At 44.2% G+C, this 23,886-nt stretch overlaps 1 protein-coding gene across 1 annotated transcript in view; it reads left to right on the top strand.

The window, feature by feature from the left end:
* Positions 1-23,886, top strand: part of LOC147692973 (protein SSUH2 homolog) — a 233,669-nt gene that overhangs the window by 70,211 nt on the left and 139,572 nt on the right. Inside the window, exon 2 of the mRNA XM_086939221.1 lies at positions 20,242-20,315. Coding sequence (XP_086795347.1) covers positions 20,242-20,315 — 74 coding nt within the window. The remainder of the gene's footprint in view (positions 1-20,241; positions 20,316-23,886) is intronic.

The following is a 23,886-nucleotide window of genomic DNA, read 5'->3' as shown; positions in this document are numbered from 1 at the left end:
CAGTTGGCTGACCACCTTGTTGAGCTACATAGACACAAGCATCCAGAGGCCTTTCCTGCAACTGCCCAGCTGACCAGCACCACTTGAACCTGCCTGAGCCCTGCTGCTGGCCTTTGCTCGAGTGCGACCAGACTCCCCCAAGGGGTTCCCCCCCCCCAGGTCCCAGACCCTTGGCTAGCATCGTAGTGTACTCCTCCTTCAAAACTGAATTGCCAGTGAAAATCCAGAAGTTTAAGGTTCTTAGCAAACAATTGCCATGTCTGCTACCAAAGTGAAGATCTAGCAGTGACTGCCTCCTGCCTACATCCCATGCAAATCTCCAGTGGAGACCTGCTCCTTGCACCGGCAACTACCTCCTTGTGGACCCGCCAGTGTGAAGCTCCAGCTGGGGGAGGGGGTGGGATCCTCACATGGACTTTGACATTCAGAAGGTAAACTCCTCAGCCGAGATGAACCTAGTGGTCCTTGTATCGGACCAGAGCTCTATTGCGGTCTGCTTGAAGTTGTGAATTAGACTTGTCTAAGTTGATTTGTGATTTTTTTTTTTTTTTTTTTTTTTTTTTTTTTTTTTTTGTGTGTTCAAGTTAAGCCTGACTGCTTTCGTGCCTAGCTACCAGGTTTAGTACAGGTTTATTTATTGACTTTTGTGGTTCACTCTGACATGGACTGGCTCCCCTCTCGAGTAATAACTCAAATGATTTCACCTCTCGATCTCTGTGAACATAACTGGAGTCCAGTGATGGAGCCGCGAGGGAAGCATCCTAAACTGACTTGGAAATTAATCCATCCCAAATGGGTTGTCTTTCCTACCAGCTGATGCCAGTTGTCAAAGGGGACAACATGAATGAACCAGATCGTCTGATACAGTTCAGCCGCAGTTCTTAACCACATCGATGCTAGTGTTATTTTCCTCCTGTGCTGAGCTTTTGGTTTCCCCATTGTTCATGACGAGCTGAGCTCGTCATGAGCGTCCAAGGAGTTAAACAGAATCTGATCATTGGGGACCTCCAGCTAAAGGAACGATGGTATCCATGCACAAGCGCCGCCCTCTGGGCGGCAGGAGCTAAATGAGGATGGAAAACTTTCTCCGGTTATCTCTTAACCTGGGACGGGATCCAGATATCGTATACCATGACGTGGATTCCTGATTAGATTAAAAGATTGTGCAGCTGTATGGTTTCTATTTATAACTGTGATAATCTTCAACGATTTTTGGAGGTTCTGTTCTTCCAAACAGGCTAAATCTACAACTCTTCCAAAAGCAGTAGAGTGAAGCATAAATCTGTAGGCTGTAACTTTGCCAAGGAAGCAGCACCGTCTTCAGCGTAGCATTTCAAGTAAGTATTCCAGTCTTTATTCTGATGTATCTGTCATGCACTCACCTGAATCCAACAGTGGAGTCAACACTGTAATTGATGCTGGACCTCCTAACCCTGCAGAGCTCGGCCCGTTCTAGAAATAGCTTTTCCCTCAACAAGGCGTGGCCCTTGGGGGGAGAAGGGGGATTTGGAGAAAATAAGAAAAGAGACTTGCAGTACTGGTTTCAGGTCAGCAACTGCGCAGCACAGCATTAACTGGACACCCTCCGAGCCTGCTAGGTAGATGTGCACAGGACCATGACCACTGATTTTGCGAAGACTCCATGCAGTGTAAGCAACAAGAAGAGGCAATTGCCATCAATACACTGTAGGCCTCTCAAACAATGGATTTGCAGTAACTTCAGTAACCTACACTTACAGCCTCTTTCAAAAACACAGCACGGAACAGAATAACCGGAACCACAGACTGGAGCTATACACTCCCAAGGAATAACTTGAAATACAGATTGGAGTTACTGGCACTCCCAAGAAAACACTCGGAACATAGATTGGAGTTAATGACAGTCCCAGGGATAAACTTGGAACAGGTTTCACACATGAATCAAGTGCTCGGACGGATGGGAGTCTCTAGCCCTTGTATACACACAGTTCAAAGGCCAAGGTTGCAGGAAGGGTCTGGAGCAAAAACAATCGAGGAGCTGGAGGGCAGACACTGAGAGGAAACTTGAAGGCCATTCTATAGTCCTGATGTTGCTGATACTGCGGCCTGCTTGCTACTGTAAAAGTATAGGGCGCACTAACCTGATCAAGTACTTCAACTTGTCCTAAGTTCAAAGGAGGTCTTTACTCCAAGTCACAGAGGAACTGGAGTAGCTGAGCAGGAGGCAGGGATGAAGGATGTGTTGAGGGAGCTGGAGCCAAAGGAATCGCCGGAGGAGTTCTGAACTGCAGCTGAGAAGTGCGCTGCCCAGGTCCTGTCAATTCTTCAGGTGAGTGGGTAGGAAGGAAGCTTGTTCTGCAGGGAGTGTAGGCCAAGAAAAGGGCTTGGGTTTGGTTTATATAACCTGTACAGGGTCCAGTGGATATAGCAGAATCATGTGGCACATGGCAATCTGGAAGGATCTTTAAGATTCATGAAGGAAACACTTGCTTTAACCTTACAGGAAGAGAAGGTGCAAACTAATGATTGGACCCGATCAACCGCTAACAAATGTTTTGGTTTGTCTGAATGTGCACAAGGGAAAAGCACTTTAAGACCCTATTAACAGCAGGAGCAAGGCAAGCCATTTGTTCAGGAAATGCATTCAAGCTCAGGCAAAATGGAATCTGTGGATTTGGGGAAACTTTGGCATGGAGTGATAGTGCACCATAACGCGCCCCAGAAGTAGTGCAACATAAGCCGTACACGCCAAGTCCACCACACAGAGGGCGCATTAGGGGATTGTGACTGTAACTAGTGGCCAAAAACGTACACACCTATCAGGATTCACGTGCCCTGCATTCTTTTCATACATTTGGCAGTGACAATTCAGTGGCATGAAGGTTGAAACTGAGCTTTCTGTGGGCTTCTGCTCAGTTCCTGGAGGTGGCTTTCTTATGAAATAGGCTTTGGCTTGCAAACTAGCATGATGTAACTGCAGAGAGGGGTGACCAACCGTACACAACGTCAAATGTGAGTCGCTGGCAAGTATTTTGGCACCCGCGCTCACTCCGTTTCCGTGACCTTGTTTTGAATGGTTGGCAAAGAAAAGGCGTAGAAAAAAAATACAAAATCATTCAAGCAGACGTGAAACGTTCACTGGATTAGACGGCTTGTCGAAATTTGAAGGGTTGACCCACCCTCTGAGGCCGGCAGAAGCGCCTACCATTAGTTTTAACTTGTTTTCCATGATTGGAGCCAGCTGCGTTTCTGCCCCCTTGACCAAGGTTCTTGAATGTGTACCAGAATCCTTCCTTTTCAAGATGTCCCTGCTCTCTCAGCATGTATTGGCACACACCACCTGTCCGTCCAGGGAAGGGCGCATGCTGGTACATAGCAAGCATCACTCAGGGAGGCTCCCTGAAAACAATGATTGTTATTTTGTGCCCAAAAACAGGGTTTGCACCATTAGGCAACAATGTAGCCGAGTAGGACATCTAGAAGAGCGCCTTCATTTTAACTGTTTTTTTTTTTTCTGTGAACTTTTTATAGTATGAACCGCTGCAGAGAATGGACCGTTTTCATTCCCAAACAGGACTGGTTGTCCCCTTAGGCAAAAAATACGCCCATTGTTATCTGATTCTGAGTATGGCAAAATACTGCTTTCCAAAAGGCTGCAAAAAATGCTAGGGCTAGCCCTTCTCATGAGATTTTCAGATCCTCCTAGGTTATGTGTATGAAGAGGCAGGAACTCTGCTGTCCTACATTCTGCTGACCAGACTTCCAAATGTAGTTGTCACAGACCTCTCCAGCAAGCCTGGCCTGTCTCAAGGCCCTTGGAAGAGGCTCAGGCTGTCTCTCCCTGCTGGCCCCACCCTCTCCCGATGGGAGAGGATGGGCACCTTTGCAAGCCGCCCCAGCCTCTCTTAGCAGTGTGCTGAATGGTGAAGTGTGAGAGAAAAACACACTGTTTCATGGTTTTCGGTATTTTGGTAGCTTTGAACAGCTCCGCACGTCCCTTTTATGGTATTTCTTATGGTATTTCTTATGATCTAGACTGTTTTTGCTGGTTACTGAACTGGGTTGTCCAATCCGGGATTTTCTGTTCATTGACAATAAAATGCACCGGAGCCTATAATGCCTGTATACAAGTGGACTTTTTCCTGCATCATCACCAAGGTTTCATGTGGAGAGGTTATGGAATAATAAAGCCACAATACTATTAAGGAAGTGCCAAAGCCCTCATAGTATGGTGTTGGTGGTTGCGGGATGGACAGAGCTTATGAAGGCCTTGGGACTGTGTTAACCAACTCCTCATTGTCACATCTCTTGTCGATTAACATGTCTGCACCACGCTGATCGAACTGTAGTTACTCAATTGTTTGCACCACGTACCATGCCTACAGCTACTAGATAGAACTTAGAGAAGAGAAAGGTTCATTGAGTAGGTGGGGTGCCATGGGCCCCAGTGCCAGTAATGAAAATGGCCTTCTAATTCTTAGTTAGATAGCAAAATACAATACTAATCCTGGGTTAATGTGTCCCTCTGGGCTCTTGAGCAACTGCACCTGCCACACCACTAGTAGTTAAGCCACTGGGAAGGTATCTAAAGGGAATCTATACTTTCTCATCCTATGATATAAAACAGACGTGCGCATGTCATAGGTAAATTGCCTGGAACCAATTGTGCTCGCTCCGAGGAATGAATGAATGAGAAAATAAATATATATATATATATACACTAAAAAAAGCATAGGTTTCACACCAGTTATAGTTAGCAGGAAGTTTTACTCGCATAAAACCATTGAAATTCCCACGTTATAGTTAGTTGAACTCACTATAACTTGCGCGTGCAATGCACTGCTGATGATGTCACATATTACATCACTCATGACATGGTTTTTTCAGTGAATTTCATAGGTTTTTTTAATAGCAAATCTCTATAGGTATGAAATGTAATATTTTTTATTACGAATTTTATATTGTATAATTATGTAGTAATTTTTTATTTTTTTATTGCCCTGGGGCACGTACCAATACGCTCACCGATAAGCGCAGTGCTATTGCGCGCCCCGGGGTGCGTACCGGTGAGCTTCCCGTTAGCGCTATTGCCGCGAACGAAAACAACATCGTGACGTATCGCGTAGCCGCGTGATGCGTCATATGACACAAAGCACAAGCGCACTCAGAAGCACGCGAGCACATACGATCGCAAAACGTACTGACGCGCTTACGCTACGCGCCCTGGGGCACGTAGCGTAAGCGCGTCGGGTCATCTGACCTGAAAATAACACTTCATTGGTTCACAACACTTTTGGTTTCCAAATGATCAAAGCCCCCACCTTTTTTCCTCATTCTCACTTTGTTGTTTGAGTGAGGAAGACCTGCTTTTTCCTTACAGAGATGGCTACAGTCATATCAGCAGCTGGAGCATCTGCCCCACCGCCCCACCACCACCATCAAAAAGACCACCAGAAGATCACATTGGTGGTCCAGAAGAGGAGGAGGATGATTAAGAGGAGGGACAGACAAGGCATTTCCTGCCTGAAGTTAATCAGCCCTACAAACCAAGAGAGCACTTCGTATGGCAGTTCTACAAAATACCAAGGGGTTTCAAAAAAGTCAGCGCTGCGAAGATAACTTGTCTGATTTGTGATGCAGAGCTGTCCAGGGGGAACCCTAACAAAAAATATTCCTTCGGGAATCATACCATGATTCGGCACATGATCCGTTGGCACCCAATCAACTATTCTGCTGCAGAGGTAAGGGACCTCTGCAGTAAGCTACCCCCATCAACATCTAGACCCTCAACATCGAAAGAACCACTCCATCGGGTTCAGAGGCAACAGAGACAATGCCTATCATACAACCAAAATTTAACGATTTTAAAATAAAGTGCAAATATTGTGGAAAGTTAATTGTCTATGGTGAGCAAAGTATAAAACTTATCATCTGTGCTGGGGATAACCATAAGTGCCCGAAAAATCCCTAATTTTTTCTGTTTTTTTTTTTTGCTCCAGTTGAGCCATTTACAATTCCCTGTTTTTTTGTTTCTCCCCATAAAAAATACAAAAAAATATAAAACTGTTCAAAAAACCCCAAAAAAGTAACAAATTATAAAAAAACAATAAAAATATAAAACAACGAAAAAGAAAAAACTGTTCTTTTTAGAACTACCTCCAATTTTTAAAAAAAGACTAAATTTTTTTATAAACTCTGTCATTCTTTTTTTCCCCATGGTACGCTCCCCGGTCTGCGTACCGGGCGCACCCCCGCGCAAATCAAAAAAAAAGTTGTTTTTTTTTTGCCCCGCGGGGCCCTTTTATGGCCCCCACATCAATCCTAGGGGGTCAGGGGGGTCTACCCTGCCCCCTTTTGGTCATTTCCCACTTTGGTCATTTCCCACTTTGTTTTTGCCACCCCTTGTGTCTCGATCCTACCGAGACACAAGATGGCGGCCGCTCCGGACTGTTTGGAATGTTTACAGACACCCGAGAGCCAATCCGCTTTCCGCGCGCGAACTCGCGTTGGTACGCTCCCCGGTGCGCGTACCGGTGAGCGCTTACAGAGATATATAATTTTTTTTTTTAATCTAAATTACTCAATCCACTGGAGCACGTTTTTTGAGACCTAGCAAAGGCACATCGGGCTACCAGTCCCTACAATTTTGCCAAGTTTGGTGGAAATCCATTCAGCCGTTCGGGCTAAAAGTGAGGTCGACCGCCCTATGGAAATTAACATGGGGAAACACGTTTTGGGACCCCCCTTTTATCTCGGCCCCCGCTTCACGAATCCTCCCCCCCCCCCCCAAACGTTCAGGGAATGTCCGGAGCGCTGCGAGGCAAATTTGAGGAAATTTTCAGGCAGATTCCTCAACCGGCGCCAAAGTTATCCATAATAGAATGTTGAGATTTTGCATTGAAAATAATCCTAACTAGAACTACCTACTGGCGACCGCCAGTAGGTAATATATATTCCCATGAATCATGAAACGGAAATCAGTTTGTAAGTGAATTGGCCATTTACCAAGGCCAGTCAGTTTATGTGGTGATTTTTTTTTTTTTTTATTTGACAAGCAAGAGATTAACATTTCCAATTACAGAATCAGCAAAATAAAATACATCAAATTCAGTTTAGTGCAAGTTCATATTAAGAAAAGACACAAACAAAAGTAAAAAAAAGTAATTCCTAGTCAGGACAAATCACTAATAATTAATAACATTGTGAACAGAAAGAGCATCTATGATCCATATCATTACGGGCATTGCAAAAAATTACCCCATATCTTAGCAAACTTCGTTTTGGCTTTAATTTGTCTATTCCTGGCAATAGCATCTTCCATAGTGTAAATTTCGTAAACCAATGTCCACCATTCGGTTGTATGAGGAGGGTTCTGAGAGATCCAAGCCCTAGCAATCACCAGTCTAGCACAAGCCAAGGTAATATTTAGCAAATCTTTATAGATAGAACTTACCGGGTATATGGACAATAGTACCGCCGCTGCATTTAATGGAAAATTAATCCGTTTGTGATTCTATGTCGACAACTTTTACTAGTTATATATTTACCCCATTTGCTATACAATTTGTAAATTCCACCTCAAAAAAATTGCTTTTATATTAAGCAGATGAAAACTAAACTTTCAGTAAATGTGCTGTGAAACAATTTTTTCCCAAATAATTTAGATAAACTTGCCACATAATGCCGCACACTTCTAATGGACCCAACATTGGTATAGCTCTGCTGAGTCGATTGGGGCTGTTGTTACGATGATGAAATCCATATTTCTCAGGCAACAGTGAAATCCATATTACACATATCGCAGTTCCGTGTGAAACATGGGTTTTTATGCCACAAGACTTTCTGCAATAAATGCATGTGAACAAATATGTGTGCTTATGTGTGTATGTATTTATTTATTTTTACTTATGTATTTTGTTTGCACAAAATATAGTTGGCGATAGGAGTGTAATTATATGAATAAACACCAACACAAGTTCCATAAAAAAATATACCATTCAGCAGCAAACATTTGTTAAGTTTCAATTTGAAATCCTAATTGAGCCAAGGATATTCTTTAAAGAACACTGGTACGTTAAATTTAAATATTGCGGTACTACTATTAATATTTAACTTACTTTTGCATTATTGAACCCCGCCAAATGCTGCCATAGTGCTGAGTGACAGACTGAAGTAGACTGCCTTTAATCAAATGTTTTTATTGAATGTAATAAAACTGTTTGGTTTTATCTTGACAAAATTTCCTCTGTATGAAGAGCATTCCTGCCACTTATTCATAGCTGCATGTTCTGCAGAAACTCTGGTTGCGGCATGTGGTGGTACTTTATAGGTAATAGTTCTGTATACAGGACACAGAGTTCGGTGTGCTCAGAATGGTGGGGTTTTACGTCCTTTCCCTTCTCCTTGCAGCTTCATCAACCATACATTACCTCCACCTCTCATCTATCCCTCTTGCCCGGTATCAGTTGGGTGCCTTGTGCCTTGCTGCCTGTTAACCCCGGTTCACACCGGTACCCCCCTTCGTCCCACCCGAGGCAACACTGCACCGCCATAGGTGAAATTCTTGTCCCCGCCCCCTCTTTTATTCTTGGTTTATTTGCCCCGATTACCCAATGTTATACCTCTTCCTGGTCTATCGCCGCACCTAAGCCCAGCGCCGGCAGTTCTTTTCTTCACCTTTACAGTATGTGTGGCCGAGTTTTCCTTTTCCAATACTGTATGTCTGTAGCTCCCAAGATATCTTCAGTTCTGGCTTCTCCACCCTGTCTTTTTTTTCCCTTTCCAGTACGTGTGACTTAAATTTCCTTTTTTTACTTCCCTTGATAAAAATGTTGATATGACTTTCTTTGATTAAATTCTATACCTATGAATAAGTTCGAATATTCTCAACCATGTAGAATGGACTTGGAGAAGGAGCACTCTTGACGGTATAGACTGCAGGGTGATGGAAAGGAACCCTTCCTTGATTCCATGCCACTACATACTACATAGTTGAACATGTTGTACGGCGTAAAAGGTTGGCTGGTTTTAAAAATACCACCCCTTACCCTAGGTGTGCTGAGGGGCCACAGCCTTTGTTTCGAACCGCATTTCATCTTTGCTTCTCTGTGTGTACCAGCTGCCCGCTCTGCGTTTTGCTTGCAGATCTTGTTGGGTCTGGTTGCAGGGCGCAGCAGGATACACCTATTGTTACCAATACTTAAACCCCTACATAATGGGCTTGGGGAATATTACTCACCTCATGTATGTATGTATATGTATGTATAGGCATTTATATAGCGCATTACTTACCCGGAGGGTCCCAAGGCGCTTCGACCGCTGCGAAACCCTTCCTGGCTTCCCTGAGAGATGGTCCCTTAATGGGTATCTCCAGGGTGAGACCAGGCATCCCCGGCGGTCTGGTGGGGCCGTTAGTGAAGATGAGGCAAGCTAATGCCCAGAGTTGCCGAGTGTGATCGCTGATCAGAGTGGGCACCGAGGCGAGAGAATTATCGAGTCCGCTGACCCTGGTCCAGAAACCTGCCGCGCCGGGAATCGAACCCTGGTCCCGGGCCGTCCTCTGCTCTCGGGTCTGCCGCCTCTACTGTTGGCTCTTAATGGTATCATTTTGCTTCCTATGGAGGACTTGCATTAAAGTGCCTATGGGAATAGTGTACATTTCATAAGTACAGAATCATCACACAGCATCTCCTTTAGTTTATACATGTATGGCATACACAAGGAGACTTTATCACTGCAATAAACTAACAAGCATTTGCAATGCAATAGGTCTCGCATTTACACAAGTTTGATCTATTGGCATTGTAAAGGACAATTTTTTTTATGTTTTGGTTTTTAAAACTTAAATAAAAGGCATTGTAATTTCCAATGCCAATAGCTTAAACTAGCGTAAAGGCGAGACCTATTGCATTGCAAATGCTTGTTCTGCTTGAACTTGTATTTCCAAAGTCTGTCGTGCTAACCTTGCTCTTGAGTGTGGGGACAGCCTGAAGCTGCATATGCTTGCAATAAAAGTATTTTAAATTGAAAAAAACATTGAATATAATATGAGTAGTAGGAGTATTTCCAAGCAGACCGGTGTACTTGGATCTGGTATAGAAACCCCACTTAGCTTTCCTATACATCAAAGGGAAATTTGATTCCTATTGGTGCAAAGAAAAGGGATTATTGGCTTTGAATTGCTGTTCTCTGAAGGCTTCGTTTAAACACAAGAATTACATGGAGGTTAACTTGGGGGGGGGGGGGGGGGGGGGGGAAATGATTGGCAAAGTTTTGATCCATCTGCCTTGGTACTGAAGTGGACTTTTTTTTTTTTAAATCGGATGTACACATGTGAGCAAGTAATAAAGCAAGAAATGCAGGTCTCGGTGCATGAGTACCAATGGCTGAAGTAGATAGACCACTGCCCGGTCCTTTATCCTTGACCTTTATGCTTTGTTGGGTGGAAACAAAATGCAGATGGCAGTTGAACAGACCAATGAATGAATGAAGAGGGCTGATTCAAAGCGCGCGCGCGTGGGTGAATGTGTGCGTGTTTATTATATGAGGCCCCCGAAGCAGTGATGTGGACTGACATCAGGAATACGTCTTGGCAAGCCTGCATGCAGGGGGTGTTGGTTGCTGCAGGCGGGGGGTGGGTGAGAGGGGGCGTTTTGCCTCTGGACTATGAATGTATGAGTCGTAGTTGGTGCAGCGTGGGGCGCGGCTCCACCTGTCCAGGGGCCACTTAACAGTTAACACATTTAAAATGCGTCCGTGCGTAACCCTTGCCATGGATACTTTGTTATGTACGGGCAGAGGCACGTGAAATGCGGCGTGATTTGTTGGCCTATGAAATGGAAGTAGGGCTCACTGTCAGCAGCCCCTTAAGAGCTTCTTTTCCATTTGCCTCTGAATAATTATTTCATTAGTAAGGCCGAGTTGTCCACATATGGGGTGCAACGGAGCCTGTTGCAACCCAAATGCTGACAACTCTAGGCAGTTAGACATGTATTGTTCAGCATTTGCGCTGTAAAAATGGTAGTCTTCTGAATTTAGGTAGTATATGGAGGGAGAGTGGGAGAGAGAAAGAAAGAAAAATAAGTGCATACATCGGGTAGTGTATTTTCGAAATGGATTTCACTTTAGGGGGAGGCAAATCTGAAGCCATGGTTCCCACACCTGAGCGTGGTCAGACAGTACGCAAATATTGTCAGTCTTCCATCATAACTTGTGACTGTATGCCTCTCACTTTGGCGGCCTGTTTGTTGTGCCATTTCTAAAACATGTAAGGTTCTTTTTGAGCCACACTATGTTTTTCGGAGGGAGTGCGCATGGCACAGTTTCGGAGACATTGGCGCATGATGTAGCATCCAGACTCTGGCGACTCCTTATTCTCCTGACACCCCACACCACCCATCATTCGTTGTCAACACTGTCACAGAACTGCCTATTGCACAAGCCGCTTTTACTATGGACACTTACATGTGCTAGGGCAGTTTGTAGATGCGGCTACGACCGGACCACAGCCCCGTCAGCAATTATTAGCTTTTCTCAACCCCTGTGACAGTCCGATTCTGCTGCTGTTTTCAAAAAAATTATTTTATGTAGTTTTATACAGCACAAACTTGGACCAAGGCCTTTTAGATCGCTTTACATGAGCACCAGATTACATTTCACATGTCAGATAGTTTTAGGCACCTGTAGATTACGTGATTTGGCCAGAATCACAGGAGGTGACCCCCCCCCGCACCCCCCCCCCCCCCCGGCTGTCCAACCACTCACAAACCTCACCAGCCGCCACTGAGTGACCGTCCGAGATATCACAATCTTTGAACAAGGAAGGCTTGGCACATCTGTTGTCCGCTTCACTGCAAAAATAAGTCCTCCTAGGCATTAGGAGTATAAAGACCTAGTGTAAGCTACTCCGAAAACAGCATTTGATGCCAGCGTGATGAATGCCAAGGGGGATGGTAACTGTCTTCATGTTGTGAAGCCTTAAGGCTTGTGCATTCAATCAATATTATAACTGTGCAGTTCCTTCGGTTTATAGCTTTGTCTTTCACACCAAAAGCAAAGAGCAGTGGCATCTCAAGAGTTGGCTGGATTCGGCCTGTATACTCACTCTTGGTCTTGCCCCCCATACACCCACTACTCCCACACCACAAATTCTCAATGTACCATGAAGCGGCAAAAATCTAAAAGGAAAGGCATCTTGCTGCTAAATGGTGTTTGCTTAAAATCTAACTTTGTATGGGTGTATATATCTACGTAAACATTTTAAGCAAATATGTGTAAATGTATATTTACATACATTTTGTTTGGCGCCACCAATTTTATTTTACTAACAATGTTTGGCTTGTCTAGAAGTAAATTTTAGGGGTTGAATGCACTGTCAAATATTATTGAAGCAAATGCCTAAATCTCGCCATGTTATGTTACAGAGGATTTGTACAGTGCAAACACACCTACTTATATATTCAGAATTAATACAAACCTACCTGTGAAGGCAGGCATTCCTGGTGTACAGGTTGGCAAAACCAAATTGCGTAACTACCTCTGGTGCTTGTAGTCATGCAGTGAAACCTGCCAAAATCCCTTGAACAAATTTGTGATGTGTGGCACTTGGCAGGGTTGCTAGAAACATTTGGCTACTACCTTGCATCAACTGTATTAACCTCCAGTTAACCATTACAGTATCAACACTTTCTTCTGATGTGCAAGCCATCTAAATGTTTAGCCAGCCATTGATAGTTTGCTGTTGGCCTCATAAGACTCAACAACCTCTAAGTTGGGTGGAGTTAAGTGCCTCTTTACATAATACATCTGACACTACCAATATGGTTTTTGCTCTTCTCCAAGAACATTTCTGGTTGCTTCTGCCACATGATGTACCACCAACAGTAACCACACCGCTTCAGTTTCCAGTATGGCACTTGCACCTTCTTAAACAGTGTGCAGTGCATTGTGGGGTTGGCAGTTTTCTCCCTGCTGCCTTCCTCCCCCAAGCTTCATTGGCCACCCTCCTTCCATCATGGCTGCAGTCTAGACTGACCCCCTGGCCACTGTAAGCAAATGGTCCGGCCTCCCACATGCCCTCCCACCCCACCTTGTCTGACTATACCTTTCCAGCTGCCGCAGTCTTTAGAGGCTGTACCTGTAAGAGACGTTTTTGGCCTTTTGGCCATCCTCCCAAGCCTCTGCATTATCAGGTGAGGCGCCCGCCTGCCACTGCAGGTGCATTGCCTGGGCTGACCCAGTCCCTTGGGATTCACCACTGATGCTCCTGTGTGGACTCCTGGGAGCTTAAACTATGTCTTATTTGTATAATTTTTTTATTGATCTAGCTATCGTGTATAATCATTATCAAAATTTGTCCAAAATGAGTACGTCCCATTATGATCGTGCAAACGAAAGAAAATGAGATTAAAATGCATACCAGAGTGCCAGACAGGGAAGGTAGGGCGCAGTTTGGGACAATCCGAACTAAGATAGGTCAATGATCCAGTACATCACACAATATTGTAGGAAGAAGAAATCTACTTGCAGTTTGAAGTTGGCTATGTCCAAGGAGCTCTAAGCATATATAGTAACAATCTAGGAGAGAAGAGGGAGAAATATCCACGAGCAATGCAGCCAGGCAAGTGGTGTCCCTCAGCTAGTGGAAGGGTATGAAGGTACCCGAGCTGTCCTGGGAAATTTGTCCTGATCGTTCAGTCTGTAGATAAAATGTTCATGGGCTGCAGGTGTGCATGTGTAGTGTATCCAGTCTTCGAGGTTAGGCACCATGGGGCTAGACCAGTTCCAGAGGATTCAAATCTTTGCTGCTGCCAGTGCAGGGTCCATCCATCTTTTTTTTCTCATGCCTGAAGAAGGCAGTGATGTTTTGATTATAGGGATACCGAAGGGGTAAAGTCAAACCCACCTGTAGCTGTAAGAACTTGCTGAATCTGAGTCCAGTAGGAGAGAAGCAGGGGGCACGACCAGAGGACAAATACTATCTCTGGTGGTTTCATAGTTGCTTCTCTGCTATTCTTGGAGGACTTCATATACTTTTCTCTAAATCTATATGAACCACCAGTACTCTAGCAGACTTCCAAATCCTTAATTGGTAGCCGAGTACTGCACAAGAACCAGAACCATCAACTGTTCAGCTCATAGACTCCCCGAAGCATCGTGCAGTGACAGGAGTTCCACATTCTTGTATGTGATCACCGGCTGTACAAATTCACTAGTAACGACAACATAGTGCTGCCAGGCGTTCGGCTTTTTGTTACTCCTTTATTGAAATGACACCGTAACAGTCACCTGGGGTGGACCACAATGACACTGAGGTAGGCCCATATTGTATTTTACCTGTGGATCACATTTAAACCGAATCCTTTATGGCCAATAAGTTATAATAATGCCCTAAAGAGGGTCAGTATTTGGATTTGCAGCTTTTTTGGTTTCACATTCTCTGCAGCACTTGATGCAGCAGCATCACTGAACTTAAGCAGGTTGTTTTGTGCATGTATTCAAACTTTACGCACAGAACCCAACATCTCCCATGTAGGCTAGTCCACATCCAACATTTGTTTAAACTATGCAGTTTGAAAAGATGTCCAAGATCTTATGGCCAATTGTTGTGATTTTTGATTGGGGTATGAAGCTCAGTACAAGTGATGCAGTACTACCCAAAACATTTGTGATGGGGTCACCTGTTAGCTGCCCAAACCAGTCTGTTAAAAAAAAAAAAAAGTGCAAGTTTGTTCTTGAGCTGTGTTCGTGGGAAGCCATGGGGAGAGTCCATCTATTGAAGATATCGTGGCTGAGTAATGCACCATATCTAATCCTGTGACTCATTTCAAGAAGTATTGCTCATCTTCAGCGTTTCAATATGGATTCTTTGTTCACTTTAGTAAGTGCTGCAATAAACCTTTGTGGTGGTGAGTGATTTTTCTTGTGATGGGTGAAGGATGCTACAGCACAGTTTCTGCTGGTCTCTGTGCTCACATGTTTGCACAAGAGCTGGTCAGACCAGTATTTCTTCTTCTCCTGCTGAATGGCGTCTGCTCGCTTTATAGTATTTCTGCCTGGGGGAGCAGCTACCTTGTCTTTATGAATAACAGAGTGAGTCAGAATCTTAAAATTGTCGGTGTGTGGAACGCTAGACCGGCTTAGTTCTGAGATGGACTTTTGGACATTCTTGGTGGAGGGCATAGGGCAGCCGGGGTCTACTAAGCCACTGCCATGTTGGTTGTGGTTGGTTGCCTTTGGTGTTCTTGGTGTCCTTGAGTCTGTTTTCCTAGGACTCTGCAAACCTTGCCAAGTAACCTCTTCCTCGCTTGACTCAGGGTAGCAAGGATAAACTAGTGACCGGGTTGGAGACTACAACTCAGCAGTCAACCCGCGGATCCACTAACTCTCTGTTAAGCCCTGTGCTAGTCTTAGTAAAAAGAGGATTAATTTACTAACATAACAGAATGCAATGTTACACACTGTAACATGGGTTCGGCAACGGGGTTCTGCAGCAAGTGGTTTTTACACCAACTACGGAGATCTGGCTGCAATGCAAAGAGCATAAATCCATGAATCTCTCACAAATGCCAGCTTACAATTAGGCTTGGGTGGTCGGTGATTTTGCCTGGTAACTCTTAGGTCAGTTTCTTGTGTATCTGGAGCAAAAAAAGAGTTCATGTGACTATCGCGAAGGTCCCTCATCTGAAGGATTATCTTTCTGGGTTCCAAGGAGTTTCCCTGCCTCAGGTCTTGTGTTACCTGTTCGTGGAGATGTAGTTTGGCGCCAAAGGTGGTGGTGGTGCATCCTTTGTGGCTGCACAGCAGTGGCCACAACCAGTGGGCGTTGGACCGAGGACAGTGGCCTCTGCCTGTTGGATCTTGCTGCGTGGGAAGTATTGCATCGATCAGAGCTAACAACTATGTCTGTCAAGGAATAATTTTTACAAAGATAAAAAACGTTTTTGTGAAACTTACATGCACTTTCACATTTGTTGTCTGTATTGACTTGTTGAGAAAACAGTGTGCGCATAACTGAGTCGCAATATTTATATAGTGATTTCAAAGTATTTGACTAATTTTATAATTTCTGTTACGAGGTCCAAGAGACAGAGATATGTATTAAACACATCGATATGTGCTGAGGTGAACACTCTGTGCTAGTGATTTGAAAAAATGAGCGTGGAAACTTGATCAACCAATAGATTGCAGCGACAGACTATGTATGTGGCTTTGGTGCTTGTGCCAGATTAGCATGTTGGCACGGCCAATGAAAGTCCGCATATCCGTTCTACTTGCATTAGGGCAGTCTGGCAGCCTATCCACTTGCAGGGGACATTCCTGCCCCAGGCAGCCTTCTGCAGTAAGGTTTTGTAAATTCCTACACACAAATTTTAATTTCCTTATTGCACACGTTCTGAGCCATTTCAAATGGCAAATTCTGGCACAGAGATGGTCAAACAATTGGTATGGTTGTCTGTTTTCTTCGAAAAAGAATGTCCTTACCGTAGAAGATCCGTGGGCCAATGTCTGACTTCAGAGGACCTGCCATTATCTCTTCCCTAGTCAGTGCTATAATAAAGGTGCGGTGGACGCTAATTCAAGAAAGGGTCTAATGCCCCTCTTCATATTATCCACCCCCCCCCCCCCCCTCGTCCAAAAAAAAAAACCCACTGACTCCTGTTCACTAGTAAAACACTGCGGTAATTGGGTATAGTGGGTTCCAAACATCCCAGGACCCTGGTACTTCTGCTTCTGCCGCACTGATGGCTTTGTCCTGGTGTGTTTTTATTTAAAAAAAATTTAAACCATGTTTATTGGTGTGTAGTAGTTGAGCAACATACAGCAAGCAGCATCTGTTCACTGCCGAACTTGATCATCAAAACCGTGACATTAAGCAAATCACTTACAGTACACAATTAGCATAAAATGTTACAGGTAGTTCCACAGCATATCCCAGACTTTGTAAAATTTCTGAATACAACCCCCTGTATCTGTGAACGTAATCTTAAACTTCGGTGCAGCAACCCATACTGTGGGTCTGCTGTGTTGTCAAAGAAGCCCTTTGGACTCACTAGTGTTGTGCAGTGTCTCTTTTTGCTACCAATAAACCCAGCGCCACGAATAATCTGGTGCAAAAACCAGTTGATGGACAGAATGCAGAACAAGGTCATACATTCACCCCAGTACAGAGATCTGGGCCTAAATCCATCGTTTTTTTGCACTCCACACCACCCCAGTTCAGACATGACCATATGCAAATCAGCTCTGACCCTGTGCCTCATGGGAACAGTCTAGCTCAAACTGCCAAGCCATGCCTTCCCTGGACCGGAAACAAGCTTCCGAGGACCGGTTTCTGGCATTCCAGCCGTCTTCAGCCCGGCTTGCTTGAATCCAGAGCATGGGACTCACGTTTGAGCATACCCATCCCACTCTGGATGACGAATGCAAAAACCAGTTGATGGACAGAATGCAGAACAATGTCATACATTCACCCCAGTACAAGGATCTGGACCTAAATCCATCGTTTTTTTGCACTCCACACCACCCCAGTTCAGACATGGCCATATGCAAATCAGTCTGACCCTGTGCCTCATGGGAACAGTCCACCTGTTGTGCACCTTATACAAAAACTTGATTTAAATGTTATGTATATGTAATGGTGCTTGCCTAAGATTTCTGTACACTCGAATTTTTACAGAAATCGCTGCTTTTGCCTTAAAAAGCCCTGTTTTGTCTTCTGTCAACCTGCCTGATCTGATTGTGTCTGGGTACAGGCTTGTGCCCCACACTGGTGATTTGTTAAAGGTATTCCTTCTGTATATAAAACTTTCAATTGAGTAAAAATTGAAGTCCTCTGTCCGGCTGGACATGTCGCTCCAAATATAGAATTGATTTTGTCTATATTCATTGCTTCGCATATATTTCTTATGCATGGGACCATTGTTGTTTTACAAAGTATGCTCCCCGAGGTCCTATGTTGACTCACTTGGGGCCCCTTGTTGACCTTAACAGGACTGTTCCCATGAGGCACAGGGTCAGACTGATTTGCATATGGCCATATCTGTACTGGGGTGGTGTGGAGTGCAAAAAAGCGATGGATTTTAGGCCCAGATCTCTGTACTGGGGTGAATGTATGACCTTGTTCTGCATTCTGTCAATCAATTGTGGTTTTTGCACGAATAATCTGGTGGAACAGTGTCTTCTCCATTAACCTGGGGTGTAGTTTCAGGGGGGTGTTTGGGGTGTGCCACCCCTAATAAATGTATTTTATGATAAATAGTTGAGTAAAGGTGCTTTTTCGTCAAGTATTGAGATGTCAGTCGGATTTCACTAGGGATGTTAACACGGACACACATACAGACCAGAATTCATATATTTACTCTCTTGTCCTCAAAATATTGCTTATTTTACAAAATATTGTCTTTTCCTACCAATCTGCTTTCCTTTGCCTTTCCATTGCCACTTAGGCGCCTCCCATGCACCCTGTTTGTGGTATAATGTATTGAAACATTATATGCCAGCCTGAAAATCTGAAGTTCACACCCCCTCAATTTTACTGACCAAGCTACACCCCTGCCACTAACTCATAAGCCCCTGAATAGCCATTTTGAGATCCAGGATAATCCGCCTGCCCACCACGCCAGATACAGTTTGTTGTGCACAGGACCCGTAGCATTTTATGACCGGTCGTTCCCATATTGGGGGGAAGAATTTGCCTCGCTCCTCCCCATACTTCTGGGTCCAATTCCCATCTTATCGTTGTTGGGCTGTAATGAACCCTGTGAAAGAATTTCAGCTGCATTAGTCGCCGGCGCTTGGAACACTGCCGGAACCCCATGGACCATCTTCGTTTTAGTCCTGGCCACATCAACTAGTTCCCCTAAGTCATGAGATGGGCACCTATGGAGGCACATGAGGGTTCGGGTGTTATTACCCAATATTCGAAAAATCTTAGCGATGGCTTTGGTCTCAAAGCTTTTAGTTGTAGCTCTGGATGCCATTGGGTTGGGTTCAGGAAGGGTTGTGGGATCTTTAGCGTGGGCCTCCAGTGTGTGGCTGACCCATAAGTGTTGGTAGAATTGTGACTTTGGTATGTCATCTGCTTCTTCAAGGTATGTAAAGGAATGGATTTAGTCCCTTTCCCAAATGTCTCCTAACCTAGACATCCTAGTTCTATCCCATGAGCGGAATCCTGGTAGTCCTAATGTGTGTTTGATCCAAGTGACGTACCATAGTGGTGTTTCGGCATCTACTTCAATGGAGCGCCGCAAGCCCGCATTTCAACTTTGTTGTAGTGATCCGGGAGTTTTAGGATCATATTTGTTTCAGATTCTTAACGGCATAGCTTTATCTTCCCTCCTCCCCCAAAGTAGTTAACACGTTCTAGGCAAATTTTAATCTGAATCTCCTCCAGGTTTTGATCTGTAAGGATGAAGCTACAACATTGCTCTTATTCCTGGTCTGCCCATGCCCTCTTGGCTGTGAGTAGTGGAGCCAAAAAGCATGCTCTAATGTCTGAAATGTAGACCGCATCGACTCCTTGAGCTAGCCTCATTGGCCAGGCCTCTGTATCGCATTGTGAGGTTCCTAAAAGCCTGGGACCATTTGATAAACTGCAAAAACCTTGGACTGGCGTACCTGAGAATTACTTTTCCATAATTTAGCCCGTTTGCGAGCTGGCGGTGTGGACATCTTGCACAGCGTACTGTTTTTAATGACTTTGCTAGCATGAGCCTGTGCAAAACTTTGCGAAAAGGAGCTCTCAACAAGTTCATTGAACTTTGTCCAAGACAGTGCAAACATTTGATTGGCAGCTTTTAGATAAGCTTTTGGTTTTGATAGCGCTTGATAAAACTGTTCAATGGAAAATGGAGCCACTGCGTTCTCCCTTCCAATGCATGCTAAAATACTCTTGAGTGTGTTCACCTTCTCTTGGTAGCGTCATATCACCGTCCTAAAATGTATAAATGGTAGATTGTTTGTTTGCCACCTGGCCAGCTATTTATTGACCGTAGCCCATATACTTTCAGCAAAAGATGCACAGGATTCACAAGTTCTTTACAAGATACTTCAGGGTATTACCGTGGTAGATGTAGCAAGTAATCCTAGTAAGACTGAAGAGTTATTATTGGATCCCCCCCCAACTCCCTAAAAAAAAAAAAAGTTAATTTGGTTGACCAGTCGATGTCCAAAAATACATAATTCCTGCACTTGTTGTTTCAAAAGATGCTCACTCTTTATATATTGTTTGATTTTCTAATGTCTGTTTTTATTTTAACCCAGAAATGCAACCGCAGCGTATCCAGGGTATGGACCCGAAAGCCACCCTTTGCTTGCTCAAGGCCCTGGACATCCAGGTATTTAAATTACTTATTTCTTTTTTCTTTTTAGTTTGCTATTTGTGAAATGCTGCACCTGTCCTTAAGCCACACCAGGACACTGTTCTTTGAGGCATACACAATAGGTGTATGTAAGCCTGGGTGCAGGCCTGAAAGTCTTTGCTTGTTCCATCATGACCTCTCCAGAATTAGTTTTTTTTCCCTATCCTGTAAGGTACCTCTTCGACACTGCAGGTAGGAAGGGTAAGCTTTGTGTAGGCAAAGCCCTTGAAACCTCGATGGGCTGAATTATTAATTTTATTTCTGACGCATGAACTAGGGCTTCTTGGACCTGAAACAAATTCCCAAGAGTCTTATAGCTATTTGAAAACTTGCCCTTAATGAACAAATATAAGTTTTCAGAGATTTCCAGAAACTTTGAAAGTTCAGGAAAAGATCCAAGTTCAAATCAATGCGAACAAATCCCTTGTTCTCTCAACAGCTAAGATAGACCTGCCTCTCCCCTCGCCCCCCCCCCCCCCCCCCCCAGCCGGCCTTGAGAAGCATGGTATGAGTAATGGGTTAGCCGATTGAGATCTTATTGATCTTGTCGTAACATATTGATTGAAAAGGCCTTTTGAGTAATGTGCATGGGCAGACTGACAATAACAGTTTTGTGATCGAACACGGGCCTTAAAGCATCAATTTTTAATTGTAGACACATGAAGGGATGTTAGCTGGTCTGATGTGAGTTGTTGCCTAGCTCAATGCAGTGGCATTTTGGGTGTATTTTAGTCCTGTGATTAGATATGTAGGGAGTTGATAGTCCGATCCAGAAATTACTACGGCCTGGACCCAGGGACGGTTTGAGGCATGGGCAAAGTGGGCTAAGGCCCAGGGCCCCCAGGTTTTTAGGGCCCCCTGATAGAACCAGCTCTGTCCTGCAGAGTCTTGCCCTGATGACACTGAATAATTCTTAAACATATTTTTTTTAAATACCACTTTTCTTTTCTTTATTTTCAATATAGGTTGGAAGTGTGTCTATTACAGACATATTGAGAGAAATGTCTTTATTTCATGCAATATCCACATATTAGTTTCTTTTAGATCAAATCAGGACCTCACATATTTTCAATAATATTAGCAAGGAGCTACTTTGTGACAATATTGAAAACACGCTTCGCTATCCATGAATATTATGTGAAATACATTTAGAATTTGGACAAGTGTGTATGTGCGCTGTCAGTGAATCTGCCAAAGAGGGCAGGAAAGAGCTGAAATAAGATCATAAATTCAAAACTGTTACTCACAGGGGCCCCCAAAATATGCCTGGGCCAGGGTCCCCAAAATATGCTTGACCCAGGGTCCCCAAAATCCTTAAGATGTCCCTGCCTTGACCACCGATTTCTTTCTCGATCAGGCAGGAAAGAAAATATCTATTTTATGGGAGCAACATGGCCGATGCCCGGTGGTGCTGTTTAGCCAACTATAGAGGAGTTTGGCTCTGGTTCACCCCCTCGGCCCTCACCTACCGAGCCGGACACTGGACATAGTTTTTCTTCGTCTCCCCGTTGTGTTTCCTTCTCTCCACTACCTCCCCCCTTCATGATCCTGTGGCTACCTCCCCTTTCCAGCTGATACGTTAATGTCTATTGTTTCTGTGCAATCACTGTTTTTCTCCTTACGTTTATTCTTGGCTCCTGTAACCGATGTAATTTTTTAACCTGTAACTCGCTGATCCCCATGTAAAGCAGCCGTGCCCGAGCAACTTTGGCTGATGCCCGGTGGAGCCGTCATATGCAGCTATAGAAGAGTTTTGGCTCTGTTTCAACACTCTGCCGGCACCTACCCAGCCGAACATCTGACATTGTTTTCATCGCCTCCCCGTTGTGTTTTCCTACCTGCATTCCCTATCCCCGTTTGTCATTCCCCCTCTAACTCTTTACTCCCCATATGATGTGTGTACGCGCTAATAATCTCACATTATTGTGTAATCTCATGTTTCTTCATTTCTCCTTTGTCTATGTAATTATGGAACCTGTAACTCACTGATCCTTGTGTAAAGCGCTCCGATACCTCCGGGTCTAGCCAGCGCTATATAAAACTTTGGCTGATGCCTAGTGGAGCTGTCGTATACAGCTATAGAGGCGTTTGGCTCTGGTTCACCCCTCGCCCGACACCTACCCAGTCGGGCATAGTTTTCCTTGCCTGTTGTTTTCCTACCTGCATTCCCTACCCCTGTTTACCATTCCCCCTCCCCCTCTACCTCTTCACTCCCCATAAGACGTGTGTATGCGCTAATAATCTCACTTTGTGTAATCTCATGTTTCTTCTTTTCTCCTTTGTCTATACTTGTCTATGTAATTATGGAACCTGTAACTCACTGATCCTCATGTAAAGCGCTCTGATACCTCCGGGTCTAGCCAGCACTATATAAAACTTTGCAAATAAAATGGTCTGGCTGGACAGTGCAGCTGTCGCTAGACAATTATGTGAACATCACTAAAGAAGGGCTTTGGCTCCACTGGCACCTTGGGAGCCAGAAGTACATGTTTTGATTGGACAGATTTTTAGTGCTTCCTCAAAAAAGTTTTTGCCCTGCAGGCAGCTGTGACGATATTATTTTTCCAGCTAGCCGAGTTTCAACTTTCAGAGGCACAGGTATGACATTGTGATGCTGTAAAAGTGTCTTATACAGCTAAATAACTTATTGTGTTTGTCATTCTCTGGCCTCTGCACAGATGGGAGGAGAGTTGTCTCATTAACATGGGTTTTTAGGTCTGGCTTGGCATTGCAACTGTTACCTGTCATTTTAACCTACATATTCTACAGTTCTTTGCACTCACAAATACTTATTCATACCCATCCTTTTTACTTGTTATGCTTCTCATTGCCATACAACATTCCTTTAACGCCCGACCTATTGGCTTTGCCAGTGTTTTAAGGTTTGAAACATATATGAAAGCAAGTGGAAGACCATTTTTTGGTATGATTTTTTTTCAAACATATTTTTATTAAAGATTTTTGACAGAGTACGTCATATTAAAATAACCTCGCAATCTGCAAATAAAAGATGTTAAAGAGTGTTCACAAAATTAGACACTGTGATGAATCATACACAACGCAAGGGTCAGTCCCCAGCCCAAACGCAGTGGAATGTACATTTAAGGGTTACAGCTTCTAACTTAATAGGGCTTGGGATTTGTCCCTGATCTTCGAAGAGTGCGACACGTAATGCTACCAAGACTCTTTTGCAGTGGCTCTCTCTAAAGACCTTCTTAGTCGAGGGAGTTATATAGATAGTACTGCAGGTGAGTAAAAACTGCTCCTAACAGTGGAACAATGAGCAAAAAGGTAAGTAACCAACCCACCCCCACCCCCCTCCCATAACGTGGTGGCAGCCCCCAAAAGAACAAAAACCATATACAGCAAGCCGCTTAGTAGGTTGTACGTCATATCTGGAAAAGGTGGAGCTCCCTAATTGAGGGAGGACAGACAGCGGATGGAAGACCACAGGAGTGAAAGGAGACCAGGGGACCCCATTTAAATTCAAAGTTCTTAAAATCATCCCTGAAGATATCTGACATGCGCTCCAGACTAAGGAGCTTCT

This window comes from Lissotriton vulgaris, chromosome 9, assembly GCF_964263255.1.
Source record: "Lissotriton vulgaris chromosome 9, aLisVul1.2, whole genome shotgun sequence".
NCBI lineage: Eukaryota > Metazoa > Chordata > Amphibia > Caudata > Salamandridae > Lissotriton > Lissotriton vulgaris.
Note: the sequence above shows the minus strand (reverse complement) of the source record. Positions and strands in the feature narration are given on the sequence as shown.